At 45.2% G+C, this 20,554-nt stretch overlaps 1 protein-coding gene across 2 annotated transcripts in view; it reads right to left on the bottom strand.

Annotated features, from left to right (window-relative positions):
* Positions 1-19,162, bottom strand: part of LOC125949250 (metastasis-associated protein MTA1) — a 34,178-nt gene extending 15,016 nt beyond the window's left edge. The window contains exons 1-4 of one of the 2 annotated variants that reach the window (XM_049676108.1): positions 19,076-19,162; positions 15,607-16,008; positions 10,385-10,546; positions 4,509-4,616 (exon numbers count right to left, since the gene is read on the bottom strand). In XM_049676108.1, the coding sequence (XP_049532065.1) occupies positions 4,509-4,616; positions 10,385-10,546; positions 15,607-15,634 (298 nt within the window). In that variant the 5' untranslated portion in view covers positions 15,635-16,008; positions 19,076-19,162. Of the gene's footprint in view, positions 1-4,508; positions 4,617-10,384; positions 10,547-15,606; positions 16,009-18,876; positions 19,041-19,075 lie in introns of those variants that run through there. The other variant, XM_049676107.1, reaches the window with a different exon arrangement.
* Positions 19,163-20,554: the final 1,392 nt, after the last annotated feature.

The raw sequence follows: 20,554 nt of genomic DNA on the forward strand, positions 1-20,554 counted from the left end.
CCTCTGTTTCTCTCTATCTCCCTCTATCTTTCTCTCTCTCTTTCTCTCTTTTTCTATCTTTCAACGAATGTAATATGTTGGCTAAGAGACCGGAACGGGAACGAACGAGACGGAGTGCTCCACACAGCATTAGTTCTGAGTTCAATCTGCCCCGGCTTCGCGACGCGTGTGAGTCGACTAGAGGGGTGTGGGAAGGGGGGCGAGGGGTGTTTGGAGGACAGACGCAAGTGAATGTAATTCATTCCAAGTTCAGTACTTTCTCTCGCCTCATCCCCAGTAGGCTATCTCATTCACATACTCTCTCTCGCGCTCTCTCTCTCTCTCTCTCTCTCTCTTTCTCTCTGCCTTTCTCTTTCTCTCGCCGGTCCCCATCGTTGTTACCTTTGGAAAGGATCAACGGAAAAGAGGAGAACCACCACCATCCGAGAGCACCAAGAGGGTTGGGAGGCGAGGGGAGGGGATGGGGGTTTGGGTGGCTGGTGTCGGAGATTGTTTAAGCTGAAAGCCCTCTCTTCCCTCACCAGCAGGGCCCCAAAGGATGCTCTCAGTGTGGACAGGCGACAGGCGGTGGTGGTGACTGGGATTGGGAAGGAGAAGGACGTTGGGTTTGTGATAAGGATGAGGAGCACCAGGGAACGAATGGAACGACGTAACTGGGCGGGGGTGGCGGCACAAGTTTCGAGTTTACATTATTTTCTGCATACATCGAATACGGGACCACCGCGGAAACTGATGCTGTCGGCTCGGGTGGGCGGATGGGGCGTTTGGGAGAAGGAAGTGGGAGAAGGGGGAAGAGGGAGAGAAGGGGATCTTTTTCTCCGCGTAGAGAACCGGGGAAATTGGGAAAATTTGTATTCGACGTTGGCGAAAAATGGAGAAGGTTCGGGGGGGCTAACAGAAGGAGAAAGAGAGAGTAGGGGCATGAAGAGACAGAAATAGAGAGAGAGAGAAATAAAGATGGAGACGGGAAGATCGAGAAGGAGCGGGGAGGGAGTTGGGGAGTATGGTGTGCTGTTGGTTTGGCGGTTATTGGGTGGGCAGTGATGATGATAGTGATTGGATCGGGTGGTAGATGCCAAGGACGAAAGTGTTGGTAGTTGTTGGGGGAGGGGGGTGTGTTGAAATTGTACCACAGAGCATCAAAGCACTAACAACAACAACAACAGCAGCAGCAGCGCCGCCAATGGGGACGAGCAGGCAGTACGAGAAGGCGAAAAGTGATGCAGCAGCAGAAGAGAAACAGAAGGAACGCCGGGATGTGGGAAGAGGGGGAGGGGGGGGGAGGTAAGGTATGAAGGGCAGCCACCCAGCCGCGAAAGGTGGTCGCTGGTTTGGGTGGTTCGACTCCCGTCGTCCCATCACAAACCGTGCAGCAGCAGCATCGCATTCGGTTTCGGCCCACGATTTAGTGCACAGTGTACGAACGCGCACACACGTGTGTGTGTGTGTGTGTGTGTGTGGTTGTATTTGTAGGTGTGCGAACCTACGTTAGCCATGGCGACACACACAACACACACACACACACACACACAGCGACAAACCTTGCGCCACTCCACGGACATACGGAACACCCGTGGTATCGCGCGCCCGGCCATAGCAAAGGATTCTCCCCGGAATATCTGAGAGAAAGGCAAAAGAGAAAGGGAGAGAGAAAGAGAGAGAGAGAGAGCACACGAGAGAGAGAGAGCGAGAAACGAAGAGTTGACCCAGAGCAGGATCGGAAGAGGGTGAGGGAGGTGGGGGTGATGTGAAAAAGGAAAAACCAACTGGCGCTGGCGATATATTTCACCACCAGCGCCGCGTTGCCTCCTTACCACCCACCACCCACAACCAACCTCCCACTCACCCTTGTACTGTGTACTTCCAGTCACCAAGGACGACTTGGATTTTGTGGATGGTGTGTGGGACGGGAAGCTAGGGAGGGAGGGAGGGAGGGAGGGGGCATTGATGATGCCCAGGATATTGCTAGGGACAACTGCGAGTTTGGTGCGCGGAGCGTCGTTACCGACGCGCAAGCAAAAGGGTCAATGTTTGAACATGCCGAGTGCGCCGATGAACCCCCCCCCCTTCCTTCACCTCCTCACCCCTACCATTTCCTCTTCCTTTGCCCTCGGCCGGTCCTGGAGTGCTGCTACTGGATGGAGATGGTTGTGTTGGTGCTGTGCTCGTGGTTATGTATGGGTTGTATTTTGTCAAGCAGCGCGCTGACGACGCTACTGTTATCCTTCTGGTGAGCGCGCTTACGGGCGTTAATGTGAATTGATATGTTTCAGGGAGTCCCCGGCCCGCTAGGCCTAGTGCACACCTTATTATAATGATCGATCGAAGGAACACTATCAACGAACACCAGAGATCAGCGGTGGTGTATTGCTGGTTAACTATTATGCCATGCACTGTATCTGCATCACATTGACGAACTATGAGTAACTCGAACTGTTTTACAGGACAAATGTTCTCCTCGTATACAAGCTTTCAAAGAAGGACGGTTATCGAAACAAAAATGTGATCTTCACACCTGATACTATTTCCGCATATTCCCATTCCTTTCGTAGTGCCATGAATTATCGATCTGCGTGTGCTAGATAGAAGAACTGTAGCAAACAAGTGACAGTCGTTGTCGCGTTGTATTCTTCGTCGACCGAGGGCTGGTAGTTTCATGAACAGAGCACCGGCGACATCAGGTGAACTATGATCACAAATAGCAATCATCGTAGACGTTCAATCATCTCAGTAGACCGGTCGTTTCATTGCATCGGAAAGCCCTGTAAAGTAGGGTTCGATGTACCTATTTCGATTCTTTCAAAACCTTTTTCCGACTAATAAGCATGTGAACTGCATGTGAGCGATAGAAACAAGTAAAATTAACAAGTAAATTAAACATCTTTTCCTGAAGATATTACGCCAAAGATTTAAACACATCAACATCTTCCATTTACGAGCAACAAACATAATTTTGATACGTGAAGCATGATATTATGACCATTCTTGCTTTCGATGTATCCTTCAATAGCTTGGTAACCGCTTGCATTGCTCCGGCAAGATGTTGGGAACGATTTTAGAAACCTGAAAAGAATATCAAATACACTTGCAAAATAGCACATTCCATGCAATAGAAATCCAGTACAGCAGACATCCTCCAACACTGGTATAAGAGACTACCGAAAATGGATTAATTCTTTCTAAAAGCGAAGATACTATTCTATCTTCAGTCGCCAGCAGTACAGTTCCCCATCCAACCAAAAAACCCAAGACATCGTTCCATTACATGTTGCTGACGGTAAAACCTTGAGAGGTAAAAACGTAAAAGTGTAAACGACACTCTTCTCTTTCTTCACGCTCATGCTCATCGGTCCATTCGCTATTCTTCAACCGATGGTGACACCATCGCCAAAGGAACCGTTCTACAATCTTTTTCTCACTATCTCTAATACCATGGCACGTCTGAAAAGGATTCTTCTTCCTTCTCGTGATGCACAGCAGTTCATTTGGAGAGTTGATCTGATAATTTTTGCCTCGATTCACAAGGATTTAGTGGGATACCTAAAATGCATAGACCAATGCTTGGCGTTAAAGGGAGAAAAGAAGCTCCAATCTGAGAATAAAATAGGCTATTTTATGAAGAATTTCTATTGCACACTTAAGCCCTAGATAATTTTTTTTGTTGATAACAAACTTTGCAAGTGGCCGCTAAAGAAACATTGAAAAAGGATGTTCATTTCAACCATGGCCACCCCTTTGGAAGGCCAAATAATGGCGCGCTAGACCTGAATTACGATAAAACTTGGAAAGCGCTGGTACCACGGCGCGATACCGAGGACACATAACGGCGGCGGATTGTGAGACCCCGAGAAGGAAGAAAAAAAGGAAAAATAATTCCCTAATTGCTAGCAACCGGTCAGTGAATGCAAATTATCCCCGAAATGAGCGAAACGAAGGAATGGAGAAGAATTCAGGACGAAAAACTGCGACAAACGATACCAAAACTTCAACCACGCCCAAAGGAATCTCTCAAATGGCCAGACCAGGGTGCTCTCTGCCACCATCACCACATCGGTTCCCGTTTGTGATCGAAGTTCAGCAGTTTGCCTTCGAGCCGTTCCGGAGTGTGGGGTAAGGCAGTACAGAATATCGAAGATGAAAATCGCTCCTAAGGCGTCATCCAAACTATAATTATGCTTTCGTTCCTAAGGGCATCCAGCAAGAAAATTGCCATTTAGCTCCCGCACGCTCTTCGAGGCTTGTTGTGCTGCTTTTGCTTTGCTTCAAGGTTATGTCAATATTTTATCGACCACGATAAAGGCAGTAAAGCGAGGAGTTTTACGAAATTTCTCTATCGGAGTGAGAGCAATAGGTTTGCTGAGGAATGAGGAAATATCTACCAAATGTATAGAAAAATCTTTGAAAACAGAAAACGACCAGAAATGCGCTGTACAATGTCGTTTCTACTTGACATTCTGGTTCCAGGAAATTTTCAATGTAAAAAGCATCCATACCAGCCACTAACTTACCTAGGGCAGGATCGAGAACTGCTTGGGCAGCCTGCTCTTCGCTGACTGGAGTCTTCAGCCACATCTTCTTCAGCTTCATCGCCACCGGCGAATCCTCGGATGTTGCCACTGAAAACGAAAGAATAATCAGCGATAGTCAGACGGCGTTTGTGGAAAGGGGGACACAGAGATCTAGCGCGAGTTGAAAGAGAAGTAGAAACCATTTCAAGCGTTTCCTTTCCCTTGGTTTGGAGAGAAGTGCCATTGCCGGTCGGAGCTTGCTACGTTTCTCGGCGGTCTTCCTGATACACCTTTCCATAGTTGAAGGTGCGGTAGCGATGGTAATGCGGATGTGATTGCGATTGTGGTGCATTGTCGCTTTCAGAAACTCATTGGCGTTTGGTCTGCTTGCTGCCAAACGATTTCTAAAGAATGCTTTATATAATTTCTGTCAGTTTCTGTTCCTTCGTACTCTATTAAAACTTTAAAAGTATTTCTAATGACTGCACTTGTGCTTAAATATCCATTTTAAGTTTTTAACTTTTCGTTTCCAATTTTCCGATGTGTGTACGTAGAGTAAAAAAAATTTCAATTATTTAAATAGTGGATTTGTGCATCTAGTTGATTTGATTGGCAAAAAATTAAATTTAATTAAAAAAAACAATAATGTTTCATGTTTTTGTAAGTGAAGTAATTCACTTACATAAATGAAGAGTAAATAATGCAAATTAAATAAAATGAACGAGTGATTTATATTGTATGTATGTCGACACGATATCGTGATAACATGATTTCAAGTTATTCAGTTCTGACGGCCGACTTATACCAAGAATTCACAATCAACATTCTTTACTCATTCGTCTATCCATCTATCAAACGAACAAGTTAATGTGACAAAAGTACAGAAACTGTTTGAATTTGACAAATGATCAACGTAACATCTAGGCATCAGTTGCTAATATCTAAAGATACCTTTATGAAAAATGCGATTTTGCTGCATTTTTCCAAATAAACGCGTACAACATGAGCACTGGTGGCGAGTTCTTCATATGTTTTCCATACCAAAAAAAAAAACAGTTCGATGAAGTTATTTTCTAAAGTGTGCGCTACCCTAGTTTCAATGGACTATAGCTGATGTGAGAGCGAAAACCAGAGTGCACCCAAAGTGCATTTTTCACGAAAATATTTCGTTAATCGAAACTTCACCGAGACCCGGAACCCGATCGATCGGTGATGTTGAAGGGGTACACAACAACTATATATGATGAACCAGCGCCACTAGCCAGCGAGCTCTAGTCCTCAGCATGCCTGCCTGCCTGCCAGCCGGATGATAACCGAGAAAGCATCGAGCACTTCCACATCCCAAACCCCCAACCGTGTCCCCGCCACCAGTAGAAGGGGGGGGGGGGGGGATTGAGAATGCACAAATAAATGCATTTCACATTCTGCTGACCGCCACTGCGCGCCAGCACCATTACCCATCATCACCATCTGCCTTCCAGGGAAGGAGCGCAGAAATCGATACTTTTACTCGTTACGCGTAGCGAGCGAAATGCATATGGCCGGATCTGAAAGATCGCTTCTCCGACGCCCAGGCCCAGGCCCAGGTACCCGAATCCCACACATGCGTGGATATGCCCGGACCCTGGAACACCGCCGGCACGGCACCGGCGAGATCACCACGCACCAGGATTTCGGTACGCACAATTTTGTGCCTTGATGCTGCACCAATTTAGATGCACTTTTGGGCAAGAGCGAGCGAACGAACAAGCGAGTGTGCTTTGTCTGTGTGTGTGTGTGTGGAACGGGTGGGTGCGGAGAGCGGCGTTGTGTGGAGACCGCCACCTGCCTTCTCGCCGCCACTAACATACACCGCGAATTGCAGTGAAACAGGAAACGCATCGACATCGTCTGTCCACTTCTCCTCACGGGCCCAACAACGATGTACACGAATGCATACAGCACACACACACATACACACTGGGCAGTGCATCGTATCCGCTCTTGTCCAGGGGTCCTTGTTCATCCTCGTCGTCGTCGTAGTCGTCGTCGTCGTATCTACATTTCCCGCGAAATCAATTCGAAATCAGTTTGCTTCGAGGTGCATCCCCAGTACACCACGATAATGCCTACAACGGAACCCCGGGCGACGAGCAGGACGGACGACAGACCAACTAGCGGACGGATCGGATGAGGGGCGCTTGGGAAATGCGGAAAGGGATCCTAGTAGATGCACTCTAGGAGCAGGAACCACCACCACCACCACCAGTGCCAACCATTACCCAAAAGTACGCAGATGAATGCTTGTGTTGTGTTGTGTGCTGGGGGGGATGAGATATGCTATATACTCTCTTCCTGTACCCATCTCGCACGGTACTATCCTAACTCTCTGTCTCGCTGCTGTTTGGTGGCTGCGGGTGCCGATGTAGCCCGAGAACGAGCGCCTTTATACATATATGCGTAACTGTTATTGCGGGAAAGATTTGAGAAGTGCACATGTGGTGCATCCCACCGTTCCGCCATCATTCCGTGGCTCAACAACGGTGAATAGAATTCGATCCGTCAACCGCACACACTAGGAGCGCTGCCCGGTTCCGCCCGGTAGGAGAGAAAGTCTCGTTTAGTTTTAGCCTAAAAGGCATCGAAAGGTGATAAGGAGCCCCCCTAAATACTACACACAAACACACACACACACCCTAGCCCTGGCCCCTGTCGTTTTCACTCTATTTCGTTCCCCACATCCATCGCTCTCTGTTACGTTTTCTCTCTTTCTCTCTCTCTCTCTCTCTCTGTTTCTCGGTCTGTCTCTCGCTACCGCGACAACGGCTCGGCCTCGAACTTGGCGGAAAGATTGCGCTTTTATATAAACATATTTGGAGTACAAAACTTCCGAATTATATGTACACCAACGGACGGACGGACGGACGGACGACGCGCTTGGTTTGGTCGTATCGTTCGCTCGCTCGCGACACGCTCACCACCACACGCATGTCACACAGGAGGAGTCGCCGGTCCTCTATCAACCACCTCAACGCCCACCACACCAAGCCACCCCACCTTTAGCTCCCTTTCGTCCTTCCACCATTATTTGTCGGATTTTCAGGCTTGGCCAAGGAGCTTGAGCCCTAGTGGTGCCCCGGGAATACGTAGAATGGTGGTGTGGTGTGATGTGATGCACCAGCAGAACCAGCGCTACCTACTACTACTACCCATATGATGATGGGGAGTGGGTGGGTTGTGGTGGATAGGATTTTCACCACCCATTCTCATACCCAGGTGGTGCTGGATACAGCGGAATTATTTCAACCGCGAGAAACTAGCCCTTTCGAATGGGGTTGAAGAGACATCAGGCAGAGGAAGAGAAAGAAAGAAATTTACGTTCAAACTAAAGGTTGTGGTCTGTGATGGGACCGAAAAAAATAATCGGTTGAGAGTTCTATACCAAAACAGGATCGTCAAAAAAAATCGTTGGGTATTGAACTGATGGGAGATGGGTAAAAAATATGACTGCAAATGATACGGATTTTGGACGGATTTTGAGAACTTATCACAACGTGCTAGTTATATTGTCGAACAAAATCAAATGTGTTTCCAATGTTGAGTAGTTCTTGGAACTTTTCAATTTTCCCTGCGTATAAGCTTTATCGAATCGTTCTTGTTATGCTTCAGAACGAAGGAGGCGCATGTTTTTCACTTTACAACCTGCGGTAGCAACGGTGCAACCAGCGCACTATAAGTTCTCGCGAGAAATTACTGCCAAATATCAAGAAATCGACGATATCGACCTTATTGTGGCCATCGATCTTATCGCACGGCCAAATGAAATGGCCGACTATTTTTATCACCTTTAAATTAGACTAGCTAATTTGGAAAATATTAAATGGATTCTTTAAAAAGTTTCGAAGCCTAAAAAATCGCCATACATTTCAGACTATAAGTACCAGCACAATGCTAGTACGTTGTATTTTCCATTCCATTAATTGAATAAATTCGAAAATTTTCGTCTTGTCAATGACTTTCGGGACAAAAATTAAATAACTAGGAAGATGTTTCATGATGAATTGTACTTCCATTCAATAGACGTTCATCTCCTATACCATGCACATTTACATACAGGTTCAAATCATTGTAGTTGTTTAATAGAAGCAAAAACAAAAAGACCACATGCGTGTGCACGTGCACACGACGACTACAGCGCTTAAAATCCCCGTTTATCCCCGGTGCATATCAATCCGTTCATCCGGGGATGCAAGCTGGTAGTTTGTGCTGGTTGGCTAGGTAGACCCGGGAATTGATGGTAGCGTCCGTAGTGTCCGTCTGTCTTCTATGATAATGCCGTGGTGAATACGTTTGCTCCGAGAGTCCAGCTAATGTGTTACCACTACGCTGCTTTCGGTTCCGTAACGATGATGATACTGCCCAACTACATCATCAATGGTTATGAACGCATAGACTCTAATAATTAATTATCCAGACTGAACAAGAACAACAAGAACCGAGAATACTCTACATAATAGAATACTCTCTTAGGTTGCTCTAGAGTACCACCAGCAGCAGCAGTAGTAGCTGCACCCAAGATAATAATATAGGATGTGTGTTCCTAACTGCTGAACGGTTTTCTAATTTGCAGCATGCTTTTCAATGATGAGTTTCTACCTGGTCGACTCGTTAACTGCAAGGAATGCAACTGGAGTTTTGTAAACGAAAATTATAATATTGAAGCACCTCATTCAAATAAGTTCAATCAAATTTGTTATGCTGATAAATTGAAAAGAAGATACTGAAGAAAAACTTGACTGGTTCTTTTTTTAATTCTTAAATTGATAGTTTATGCAGCTCATTGTATGTATGTATATATGTATTGTATGGAATTTGTGAATCAATGCTGAAGTAGTGCTGAAGGTTAACGCTATACACCTTAAACGGAGCGCAACTCTAGATCCTTTGTGAACGGATCTAATCTTTGTCACGCATGATCGATTATTTACTGTGTGTACTTCTCTAAACGCAGAACATTGGCTGATCTTTCGATGTTCGCGTAGTCTTGAGTACATTTTATTTGGTTTAGTTTTTTGTTTAATTTTAAAGATACAAATAACGTTATTCAACAAATGAGAAATATATCGCAGCTGCAAAAGAATTAAATTTCTAGATGCTAAACTATAACAAAAAATATGCTCGCAAACATCAAGAATAACGTGCTAAAAATATGCAAAGTATTACTATTTTCTTCTAGCAATAGCAATCTAAATCAACATTACACAGTCCAACTAGCAAACCTTCAATATTCAACGACTAAATGGACAGCTGTTTCCTCTTTTCATTTCCCAGAAGCATCACATCCGGACAGAAATTACGATGTCCAAACTGGAATCTCTTACTATCGTTTTGCTTGCACCACCTTGGTCGAGCAACTGTACATCCAGAGACATTCAAACACACCAGCTACGACTGTTTAGCCACTGGTAAAGATCAAAGGGAGGGAGGTAAGTTGCTCGAAACTTCTTCAACTCTAGCCGTCTTTGCCAGCTAGTCACTAGCCACAGTAACACCACATTTAGTAGATCGGTACTTCGTTTTACTTCACCGCAGTTCCAATACTACTAGTTGCTTGTGGTGTTGAGTAGGCCGTTGCCAAACTTCCTGTTTCAATCAGGGATGTAACAATAGTTGTGTAGAGGAAAACATTTTATCTTTGCATTATCAGGGAATATTTTTATAGTTTTGCTTATTGAACGATTGTCGGAAGTTATGGAAGAAGATAATTCATTTATTAAGATGAGTCGTTAATTATATATTCATCTTAGTATCTTTTTATAAAACGCCGTAAATGGTTTGTTACAACTCTACGACATTGTCACGCTTGAGAGAAACTAAAACATAAACGTAACACTTACTCTGGTGCTTATCAGCTAACTGTACAAGCGGCGTTGGAAGATCTCTTCGCCTGTAGAAGCACATTACTTTTGCTTCGACGTTGCCGTTCGGTGTTTTGTTCAGTTCCTCGATACGCCGAATCTGGAACGGTGTCGTGGGCGAGGTCTCCACGTACACGTAATCTGAAATCGAAACAAGATTGTTTAAATTACAAAAATGATAAGTTCACATTTTTTCCAGCAAAATAACGATCAGAAATATAAAAACACAACTCAACAGATGTATTACAAAGCAAGACCCGTCAAATAAAGTACATCTTTGTTCTTTGTGGTGTAAAATACGTTGAACAATTGTCAAAGTATGATATTACCCTTTCCATCCACAACACAACACACTTTGGTTATTCTCCGATTTGCATCCGTGCGAGCGAATAATAATATTGAACTAGCGTTTCCAAAAGCTAAACTTTTCGCAAAACACCTCGGCACATCACGAAAACCAAAGGCTGGTATAGTGTGTCCATGTTCAGGTCACATGAAAAGAATTGAACACCAAACACCTACCCCAGTGGCACCAGTTCGAACATAATGATGACGCAAACATGAAAGCAGCAGAAACGCAGAATGCTGCAACAGGGGGATGCCAGCACGAAGAAGGAAAAATGAAACCATTTTTCGCGTAAGAGCATTGCCTACGACCAGGTGGAAATGACGATTTAGCAACCCCTTTCCCTCTCTCTTTGTCATAATTTATCGACCGCAGACATTTTGGAAAAAATCACACGACCACTTTTCGATTTGCAACGTGTCGAGAGAACACCACTTTATCGAACGTAAGCAGTAAAAAAGCCATGTGGTAACCATCTCGCTACTACTTGGGACTATTTATGAAAACAATTAATTACGTGTAATTACGTGTGTATTAGTTTATGATTATCACATACCGAGGCCAAATATTCAATAACTATGAGATAAGCTTGGCAATCATGCTATCTGTTCTTTTCGTGTTTGTTAAAACAAAAAAGATACGGCTGTTAAAATAAAAACTTTGAAAAAATCTCCGCACCGTGTTAACTGCACCAAATTCCAATCGTCGGTTATAGGGTGTTATAATCTAGACTGTAGAAGAATGAAACCGAACAGAATTTGAAATCATTGTATGGTTCTGAAGATTTGGTCGGATTAAATTACCGAATATATTGAGATTGATATTGAACTTGGCTTTGTAAACACTGACGAATCACTGAAAAAGCAATAGAATCAAAGCATTCTGCGACTAAATGCGTTTGTTTCTGATTAACTGAAAAGCATCAATTTGATAACTTTTGAACCAAATTTATGTCACTTGTGCATAAATTGGTAATAAAAAATATACGATTATATACATTACGATTATTTGAACGATTTGATTTCATTATTACTTCAGCATTTTACAAATAGTATAGTCATATCATCAGTGTTAATGTTTTTGCACGAGCAGCAATGCGTTCGACAGACTGTTCAACGATTACCAGCCCAAAAGTATTCCACCTTTAACCAGCAGAAGAAAGCCTCAGAATGCATAGGTTTCTCACGGATTTCCGCCTTCGTCGTCGTGGTAAAACTTGGCCTCCTCCGTCTGATGTGCTACTGGCGTTACCTAACGTTCCATCTATCTTCCAGCGGTTTTTAACAGCGCAATGCAAATCAATGGCTACACGATGGATGGCTGCTGGCTGTTGCGTTCAAATCACTGGGCAGCATCACCAGATTCACGCGCCAGAGGTCGAAGAATCAATCATGTGAACGAAAGCACCATTGCCAAAGGTGTGCAGTAGCGCAGGGGAGAAGTTCATCACATACGCAGTGCGCGCTGCTGGTGGTGGCAGATTGGTCCATCAGGCCATTCAACTCTCCCCGCTCTGCCGGTGCTTCGGGCAATAGAGACAGATACGTTTAGCTGGTGGGTCGCGGGTATAATGGTTAGCCGGGGGATGTTGGAAGTTGTTATACAGTGATGGCCGCATAATTAACTCACTCAACCATCTCCTCGCTTTTTCTTTTCGTGGTTCGATTCTTGGCTGGTTATATTCACGTTTTAAGCATCATTTGAAGAGTGAGGTACAAGTCCAGGGATTTCTCGAGACTTATTCAAGTTAATTATCTGTACCATAGGCATGAAACGTTTGTTGGATGATAGTAGCAGTCCTAAAGACATTAACTGGAGCATATTTTCATGAAAAATGCTCGCCAAAGAACTAGCGTCCTAGAAAAAGGACCTTTACACTGTGTACATCATCGTCAAGAAGGAAGCAAAACTCATCTATATATATAAAAATCTCGTGTCACATTTTTTTGTGTCCAAACTCCTCCGAAACGGCTGAACCGATTCGAACCAAACTTTGTGGGTCTCTTCTGTAGGTGTCAGAATCGGATGTAAACTATATTTCATTCCCATTACTTAACTTTTTCAAAAAATAGGAAAATTATTTTTCGTAACTTTCTGTTAAACTATGATTTGATATTTTTCTTAGATTTTTAATACAAAAAAACTAATAATATCAAATTTTCTAAGTCCTAGCTCAAACAGTTATTTTTTTATGATTTTTTGAAAATCCACTAATTCACCGAACAGTAGTTGCCATACTGACCGCCAGGTAGCGTTGCCAGCGCAAATTAATTCAATTGATGAGAATTTTATCCTAGAAGGCTTAGCTCAGACCGGTTTAAGCAGGCAATATGCATAGTTCGAATTTTCGAAATTTCATCAAAGATCAAAAAATTATGTATAGAAAATTAAAATGTGCACACACATTACTAACAGTTTAGGATGTACTCGATTGCACGTTTAGTAGGAGGTAAAAAAATCCTCACTTTCCCCAAACAACAATGATGATAATTGAAGCGCAATATGAAAAATCCAGATATTTTCAATCGTCGAGTTAGACACCGATATCCGGCCGTATCGATGAAAATACGGAACATTCATATTCATGTTGAATTCTATAGTTTATTTGCAAGCATTTACTACATCATTCATCACATCAGCTAAAAAAAATGGGATTCATATCGAATTTATACTGAATGGCAGTATATATCAAATATTAACATTATCATAAGTGCTGTTCCCCGGGGTCTAAACTCCAGGTGGCAACGTGAGGAGCTCAACTCAGTTATTGGAAAAATGAGTCATTATGTGTGTTGTGTGTAAAAGGGCAGTAGATTAGCGAATAAAGGAGAATGTGACTAGAAAACTCAGATTCTTTGCGACGCTAATGGTATCCCAAAAGCGAGGACCCCTTTCCGAGGGCCTAGCACCAACGACAAAAACCTGAGCTCGATAGTCCCCCAAAAGCGAGGAGGAATTAAAGGCAACGGGATTACATACACAACAAGCAGTCTGCGTTAGTCGCAGCAATGCTTCCGATTCCTTCGCAGGCAAAAGGGAAGCGTGCCAGCCGAGTATCAACTGCCAATGATAATTTAGTAATAGTAGCTGATTAATCCATGAAATTCAAAAATACGCTCAATACCATGGTTGGCGATCATGTAACCAAGTTTGAATCATCGGCAAATATTAACAACCATCATAACACACAAAGTACTAACACAAAGAAATAGAACATTTCAGTAAAACCTAATCTTCTACGCGTAGCGACGCACGCGGGTCATGCTAGTTACACTATATGCGCATATTTCCGCTCTTTTTCCAGTTTGTCCTCCCAGCTTGATCTAATTCTCTCCTTCATCCTCATCCCTTGTACGCTACGCTGCTCTCATCGCCGTAGCCACTCCACTCTCATCCTATGCTTTCGTTCGAAAGTTGTTGACCCTGAACCGAGCATGAGACCCAAACCCAAAATCCAACGCGCGGACCTTCGCAAAGAGTAACATCCCATTACGCCTGCTTCTCAAGGTGCGTTGTTCAGGGGGCTCTCCACCGCGGCACTCTATGGCCAGATAAAAGGGAACGAATGTAAGACAGAGAGGGCCAAGAAAAGGAAACAGGCAACGCGATGGCGGCGTTTGCCTTCTCCGTCATCGATTGACTTCTTTCCTATTTTCCTTCTCGCGGCAAAGGGGGACCGCCGCCGGCCGCCCTACTCTAAGTGACTTGGTGGGTCATTTCGTCAGGAAGCCAACTAATCATGCTGCACAAGGTGTATCTATGTGTGTGTGTTTGTGTTTGTTTGTGCGCGCGCGCGTAGAGCAACGATGATCACTAGACATGCGAAAAAGTATAGCAGCATGATGGCGTTGATTCGGAAGAAGACGAGGCCCATTCACTAAGGTGGCTACGAAGCGTGTGTTGATTCGAGTCTTTGATATCTCCCTCTCATTTTTCTTTTCGTCCATTTCCTTTCACAAGGATCCCAAAACGATAGAAATCGGTTAAAGTAGAGCGGATCAACAGAATGGGGAACACATTTCAAGGGATTCATAGCTCTAGAGATCGTATTTGTCACAAGAACCGAACAAGACAGCGGTAAAATGGAGAACTAACGAAGCGAAGTTATGGCGTAGGCTATCAAATGAGGTTTGGTGAGAGCGACATACCATAGCAACCTATAGTACTTGCCGAAAAAACCAGATTTCTGTTTATATGCGACACTATAAAACCTACAAATTCTTTATATTTAACCAAAAATTATTGTCAATTCAATCGGATTGCCAAACATTGTGTAAAGGCAACAGTAAGAAGCAACGTTGAAGCAATGTGTCAATGACCATAAAATGGAACAACGGCTTCAAACAACTAAGCGCACTCGCAAAAAATGGTACACTCTCTTGGTTAGAACACAAGACGGCAGGCAATGGGAATGATTTTCGTCACAACGTTGATTCAAAGCGGCCACAGATCGGTGCACCACAAATGTGCACAAACGGATGGTGCGACACACACGAAATGTGTACTATTTTTAGGATCCAAAGCCTATCACCCTTTCCAACGCCACATTTCTTTGCCACCTCATCGGTCGGCGACGATCGCTGATCGATTCTTCCTGTTGCCAAACACAGTGTGCGAGGCGTTAGCAGCGAAAATAACGATTCCGGCTGCACATCTGCCTAACCAAACTAACAAAGAACTGTCGATATCAGCTGCGCTCTCAAATACGGCGTATCATTAAAATTGATCCAACCAACCAATGGAAAGTTCAACCGGACACATAGCGAGGTTCAACATAAAAAAATGAAAATTAATCGTGGCTAAAATAAGGTGTCATTGCTCCTACCCCACCTCCTTCACAGAGAGACATGCTTACCTCCAACGCGATACATGTTTGTTGTCATAGTGTTGCTATTGTTGTTTTGTAGCGCGCCTGTATCTATCAGCAAACTCGCGGCTCTTCCCAACAGCGGATCACTCGCTGTTTATGCTCACGCAACCCTCTCGCGCACTCGATGATTTTCCCGCTGTTCCTGCTTTTCGCTGCACTATGGGCGCTTTGGTTTTTTCTCCTCTTTCTCTCTCTATCTCCCTTTCCCGCTACACACACACACACACAATCACCCGTTATCAACCGATAACGTTGCCTTGACACGCAGCTGCTTCTTTACACACTGTCAATAACACAAGCACACACACTCGAGGTGACGACGACGACGACGCTACGACGACGTGAGCCCCCAGGAACCGTTGAGAGCAGGGCCGCAGGAACGCAGAGCTACAAAGAAGGAAACGACGACTTTAAGCTTTTCACGAAGCACGCACAATTCACGCTCATTTTTTTTTTATTTGCTTCGACAGCGAGGTCCAAGCAGCCCGTCTTTCACGCATAGGAATACATTCACCTCGCCGGCGTTGTCACCGCACTTTTCACTGGCGCACGCCAACACATACATATGCAGCTGCTGTCGGGCTTCCGTACCAGATACTTTGTTTTAATTTCACTTTTTTTTCGATCTGGGACAGCATGTTTCGCTCAAACATTATCGTGGCTTTGTGATAGAGACCTGTGTCACGCTGCTTATCACTTCGTACAGTGGCTGTTCGATTTCTAACGCCTACTGGCGTTTTCTTTGTTGGATAACAAGCTGTATGCAGATGAGTGACACGAGGTGGAGCATGTGAAGCATGTTTCATATAGAACTTTTCAGAACTGTATCACATATACTCAGCGAGAGAGTAGCCGGATTCCCTTTTATTTCGCTTCATTTCTATAGATGCTAGAGAGGAAGCTCTTCGATACCGGCTTCCAACAAATAGCGTGTGCCCACCCTTCGCTAAATGACTTCCGAGGGGAAATGCGTGTAGGATGCGTGAGGTGTTGATCGTTGCAACAACAACAAGAAAAAATAAACCAAGTGTTGTTCCATATATTGCTTTCAGGCAGCACGCTGAGGTGGATTCCTCCGACAAGGGGCGCGCTCAGGAAACGCTCGATTGCCTTTAACTTTCTCGCTCTTTCGCTCTCTCCTTCTCATTCTCTGTCTCCTTGCGCCATTCTTCTTTTCCCTCTTATTTATCATTCCTACGTTGGTGGTGTGTTCTTTGCATCTTTGCTTCTCTCTCCACAATCATTTGCAAACCATTTTATTTTAGATTTCACCGGAACAGATATTGATTCGTTAAATAAAAAAAAATCAAAGGCGTTATGGACCCTAATCATCGATTAGTGTGTTATGAAAAACCTTTTCAAAATTATAAACATAAGCAAAACAAACAAACTCATTTCCCCAAATTACTCAATGCAATAAGCCCCCCCACCGCCATCCTCCTCATTTATCATGTTCCATTAGCAAGCCAGCGATGTGCGATACGGTAGAGTGTTATAATAGTACCGGCCACACATGTAACAACGTTCGTCTACTTGCTTGCAGACACTCGCTGTCCCTCTCTTTCCTTCTTGGTCGCTTTCTTTACCACGCTCCACGCTCTGCGCCACCACGGCTCATCGCAGCAGTCCTTCCCTAGCTACTTCGTTTTTTTTTTGCATCTTGTACTGCTCTCGCGTGTGCGTTTGTGCTCCAGTATTTTGTGATCATGCTACAACCCCCCCCCCTTTCCACCCCTTCACTTCTACTTCATCCTTCCGCATCTGTTATCCATCTTTGTCGTTTCCCTACAGCGCCAGCACCGGTCCCCTTTCGCTCTCTTTCTTGCTTTCGCATCGTTTCCCCGAGTCTTGGGGTGATGTACCAGCGGAATGCCGAGAGATGGGGGGAGAGCGTCGCCTGAAGGGGTTCCCGTTACACTCTGCCTTTGAATGGCTTTGGAGATTTTTCCTGTTTTTCCTTTTCGCCATACGCACCACACACTCGCGTACAGCTTGCCGCGACAACGGTTTTGCTGTCAAGGTGTTGTACCACCGCCGTCTTGGGGAAGACATTCATAATTAAAAAATTATCCACCCTGCTGCTTCTCCATGTAAAACCGAATTCAGTCGACCATCGTCCGACACCATCCGGCGACGATTTCAATAAGTCATGGCTCACTAAGCATCGTCGCGAACTAAATTCGATTATCTCGGTGACTGCTGGCTGGGGTGTCCCGTTGCCCCTCACACTGTAGCTGTTGCAGCTTATCACTTATTCATTTGTTGAAAGCACCTCCCTCCTCCCAACCCACGCATCGTACAGTGCTGCGCCTTGCACGAACACCACCATCGCTTTTTGCTAATAATCTTTGTCTTCACGATTTCTTCCCGTATCACATCTCATCAACCTTCACCTCTGTCACCGTCCTAGGGCCTCATCGTCATTTTGCCTGTACACCCCGCAACGCACCGCGCACCGTGCGGATGTTCCGCGTCCCTTCGTCCCACCAGTAGTCCAAGAGGGCAGAGGTAAATGTTTCTAAACGATTGTCTCTGCCCAGCTTCCCAACCGAAGCGCGACCCCCGTCGGTAAAGTCCATACTGAGATGGCCATCTCACTTTGGAGCTCACTACGCCGCGGGGACAAGACCGTGTTCGGATTAATCGGCTAGCATATCGCTTCAGCGATTCGCGACTTTCGGCAAAATAAGAGCACGCTGTTGATTTTTGTCCAAACTGTGCACATCCACGAGCATCCACGATCATCGAGTATCGGAATCGTGGTCAGCGCCGTCAGCTAGGAACTTTTCACCGAGTAACTGCTGGTGGGCTGGTGGCGACCGAATTCAACCGACCGTAACGAGAAGCATCGCGTTCGTCCGGCCAGAGAGCAACGTTTGCACCACCACCTTTCCTCCAACGGCGTGTAGCCACTCACCCACAACCAATGACAGCGACAATCGCGGTAGCGGATTGTGACGAAAAAAAAAAACTTTTATTGCTATTTAAGCAAAGCAGCTCGCACTCACTATCCTCTACTGGCGCCCTTTCGTCGTCCAAATAATTAGAACACTAAGCCTTTAAGCCCACTTTGCCGCCGCCCTCTTCATCTTCCCTTCCCTTCATTCCGATATGATAATGACGACGGTAACTGCTTCTGGGCTGAGACGGCTGGATGGCGTTGATCCGGGGCAGCGAAAAACTGATCCGGATGTCGCACCACCGCACCGTGCATATCCTGTTTTGCGACGCACACCACCGCGGATCTTCACATACCGGTTCCGGTATTCTTTCGCTCGTGCCGTTACTCTCGAATATCGATACCACCGCAAGTGCCGCTTTGGTGGCCACCGCGACCAGTTCCATGAAGAATATCAAACCGGCAGATTTGGTGACACTTTTCACGCACGCACGCAGCCACGCCAAGCACACGGTTTAGCACGATCCCAGCGGAAAAGGGGGAAAATCCGCGTACCTCTAGTTGTTTTCCTTTCCCGTGTTTCCCGACGCAGACGACGCTTTTCCAACTTTTCTTTTCATCTTTTTTTTTTTACGCGAGCCACGCCACGGGAGCCATGATGATCGGGATTCCGAATCGGGTTGAAACTGAGTTTAGTTTGAAGCGCGATTGAGATCACGCTCTCACCGTCGACTTTTTTCTCACTATAGACTTTTTTCTCACTATGGTAAAAAATTATCGTTTTTTATTTCGTTCGTTGTGTCGTTTATATCGTTTATCTGATTTTTTTTTAACTCCGACACCTCGCTGCGGCAGCTTAAAAAAAACCCGTTGCGTGTGCTCAAAGCAGAGGGCTCAAGACTCAGAGAATCGTTCGGGCGGAAGCAGAAAATGACTTCACGGCTGAAACGACTGAAACTTGGAACTTCTTCGCCGTTACGACGACACTAGACTAGTTTATTGGGTGTTTCCACAAAAAAGAACAACTTACAGGCGCAACCTACGAACTATCATGGACGCCGCCTAGCTTAAGAAACTAGTGCTCGTCTCAGTCGTGTTACTTAACACGTGTTAATTTGCGTTGCGTCTCTTACCTACTCTTTCAGCTGAACCTTTCAGCCTAAACCTCAACACTTCGAACAGAACAGAGGCTTTCCAACTAACTAACTAACCTACTAACCACTCTTACAAGTCACCACCAGCACCTTTGCAGGAAAACCCAAAGTACGCGCCTGCACTGGCGCCTGCCAGTGGATTTTGAGAACGTTCAGCCTTCCGCAGGTCATTTGGCAGGAGGTAGCGAGGCGCGAATTTTGGTCACTCTGGTTCCTCTAGCAAAGTTGTGGCGGCTCAATACAAAGCGGTCAATAGCCTAGCTGTTCATTTTCCTAACTTCGTCCTTGCTTTTAGGCAGTTTTCGTAAACCTTACACTGATAATTTCCTTAAAACTACCTCACTAACTAACTACCTACCTACCTCACTAGAAACTAACTACACTACACTAACTAACTACTTAAACGTCTATAACTCGGCCGATTTTCTTCGTCGCCCAGTACGCCGTTCCTCCCTATCTACACCCACTCGAATAGCGCCGGCCGCTCTTGCTGTTAATTGCTTCCTGAAGTTCCCAGACGAAAGGAACTCAACCAGCTCTGGTAGTTTAGGCTAGTGCCGGCGGCTGACTTTGAGAAAACGTCCCAGTACTGAAGGTGAAGGCGCCCAGCTGAAGGTATTTCGGTGAACAGCAAGGCCACACGGGCAAGAAAACCAACTCTTGTTCGAAGAATTTCCGTACATTGGTCTCATGAAGCTGAGCTGCTCCCTGAGGTGCTGCACTTGTTGCTAAGGAGGAGGTGCTGTGGCTCTTTGTGGCTGTTGGTCTCTTTTCTCTTGTCCGATCCGACCTGCGATGGTGGCCAGTGGGATATGCTGGTTAATCTGATCAACAAGCACGGGCCAATGCCGAAGTCTTCCCGGAGAGCTACAGCTCGTAT

Source organism: Anopheles darlingi, chromosome 2 (assembly GCF_943734745.1).
Source record: "Anopheles darlingi chromosome 2, idAnoDarlMG_H_01, whole genome shotgun sequence".
NCBI classification, from domain to species: Eukaryota; Metazoa; Arthropoda; class Insecta; order Diptera; family Culicidae; genus Anopheles; species Anopheles darlingi.